Here is an 844-nt window from a genome sequence, read left to right as displayed (position 1 = left end):
GCCAGTTAATCAGTTGGGAGATTTTTTTTTTTTTTTGTCCCAAGCATATTTATTTATTTATTTCAGTGAGGAATAAGGTTAAATTGACTTCCCCGAGCCCTAATTTTGTACTTTTCATTGAAACACAAAAAAAGTGGTCACCTTTGCGCCATGTTCTTGGTCTCCTGTTAGGGTTAGCAATCTTAATTATCCATTGACGAGACATTTCCAGACTAATCAGAGTTCCAGGATTTCATGTATATCTGCCCCCCCCCCCCTCACAAAACATTCTTAATCTCATAATCATGTGTTAACTTACGCCAGTCGTCCACCTCACCTTGTCCCACAGTGCCTCTAGTTTGGTCTTGCCCATCTCAGCCAACTCCTCCTCCTCGCTGGCGTCCTCCTTCACCTTCGGATAGGCCATATTCAGCTGCGAGAGTTTTTGTGGGACCATTAGGGTACAGCTTCCGTGAGGTAGATTATATAGATAGGCGCTGTGTGTGCTTAGTCAGAAACATGAAGGCAGGGCGTCCACTCACCTTGGCGGGATAGGAGTAAGGTGACACACATAGTCGAGCAGCTGATGCCTTGCGCGCCTTCTTCAGCAATTTCTTGTAAAGATTTGGATTAGGTTCCACCAGGAGGCCAGACCAGCCCAAGTCCCGCTCGAGGGGCAGAGTGATGGAGTGGTACTCGCCGTCACCAGCCCCCAGCTCCAGGAACACCCCGCCCCTCTGTCCCGGGTATTCAGAGTTAACGTCACCTTAATGCCGAACATCCCTCAACACAAGGCAACCATTTTGTCAATCAAGATATAGAGTTGATAAATGAAATTTAATAGCCACCCATAATGCCACGTTCT

At 46.9% G+C, this 844-nt stretch overlaps 1 protein-coding gene across 1 annotated transcript in view; it reads right to left on the bottom strand.

The window, feature by feature from the left end:
• Positions 1-243: 243 nt before the first annotated feature.
• The window catches only part of LOC135101547 (uncharacterized), a 3,312-nt gene continuing 2,711 nt past the window's right edge, over positions 244-844 (bottom strand). The window contains exons 4-5 of the mRNA XM_064005642.1: positions 522-716; positions 244-412 (exon numbers count right to left, since the gene is read on the bottom strand). Of these exons, the coding sequence (XP_063861712.1) occupies positions 290-412; positions 522-716 (318 nt within the window). The 3' untranslated portion in view covers positions 244-289. The remainder of the gene's footprint in view (positions 413-521; positions 717-844) is intronic.

Source organism: Scylla paramamosain, chromosome 6 (assembly GCF_035594125.1).
Source record: "Scylla paramamosain isolate STU-SP2022 chromosome 6, ASM3559412v1, whole genome shotgun sequence".
Classification (NCBI taxonomy): domain Eukaryota; kingdom Metazoa; phylum Arthropoda; class Malacostraca; order Decapoda; family Portunidae; genus Scylla; species Scylla paramamosain.
Note: the sequence above shows the minus strand (reverse complement) of the source record. Positions and strands in the feature narration are given on the sequence as shown.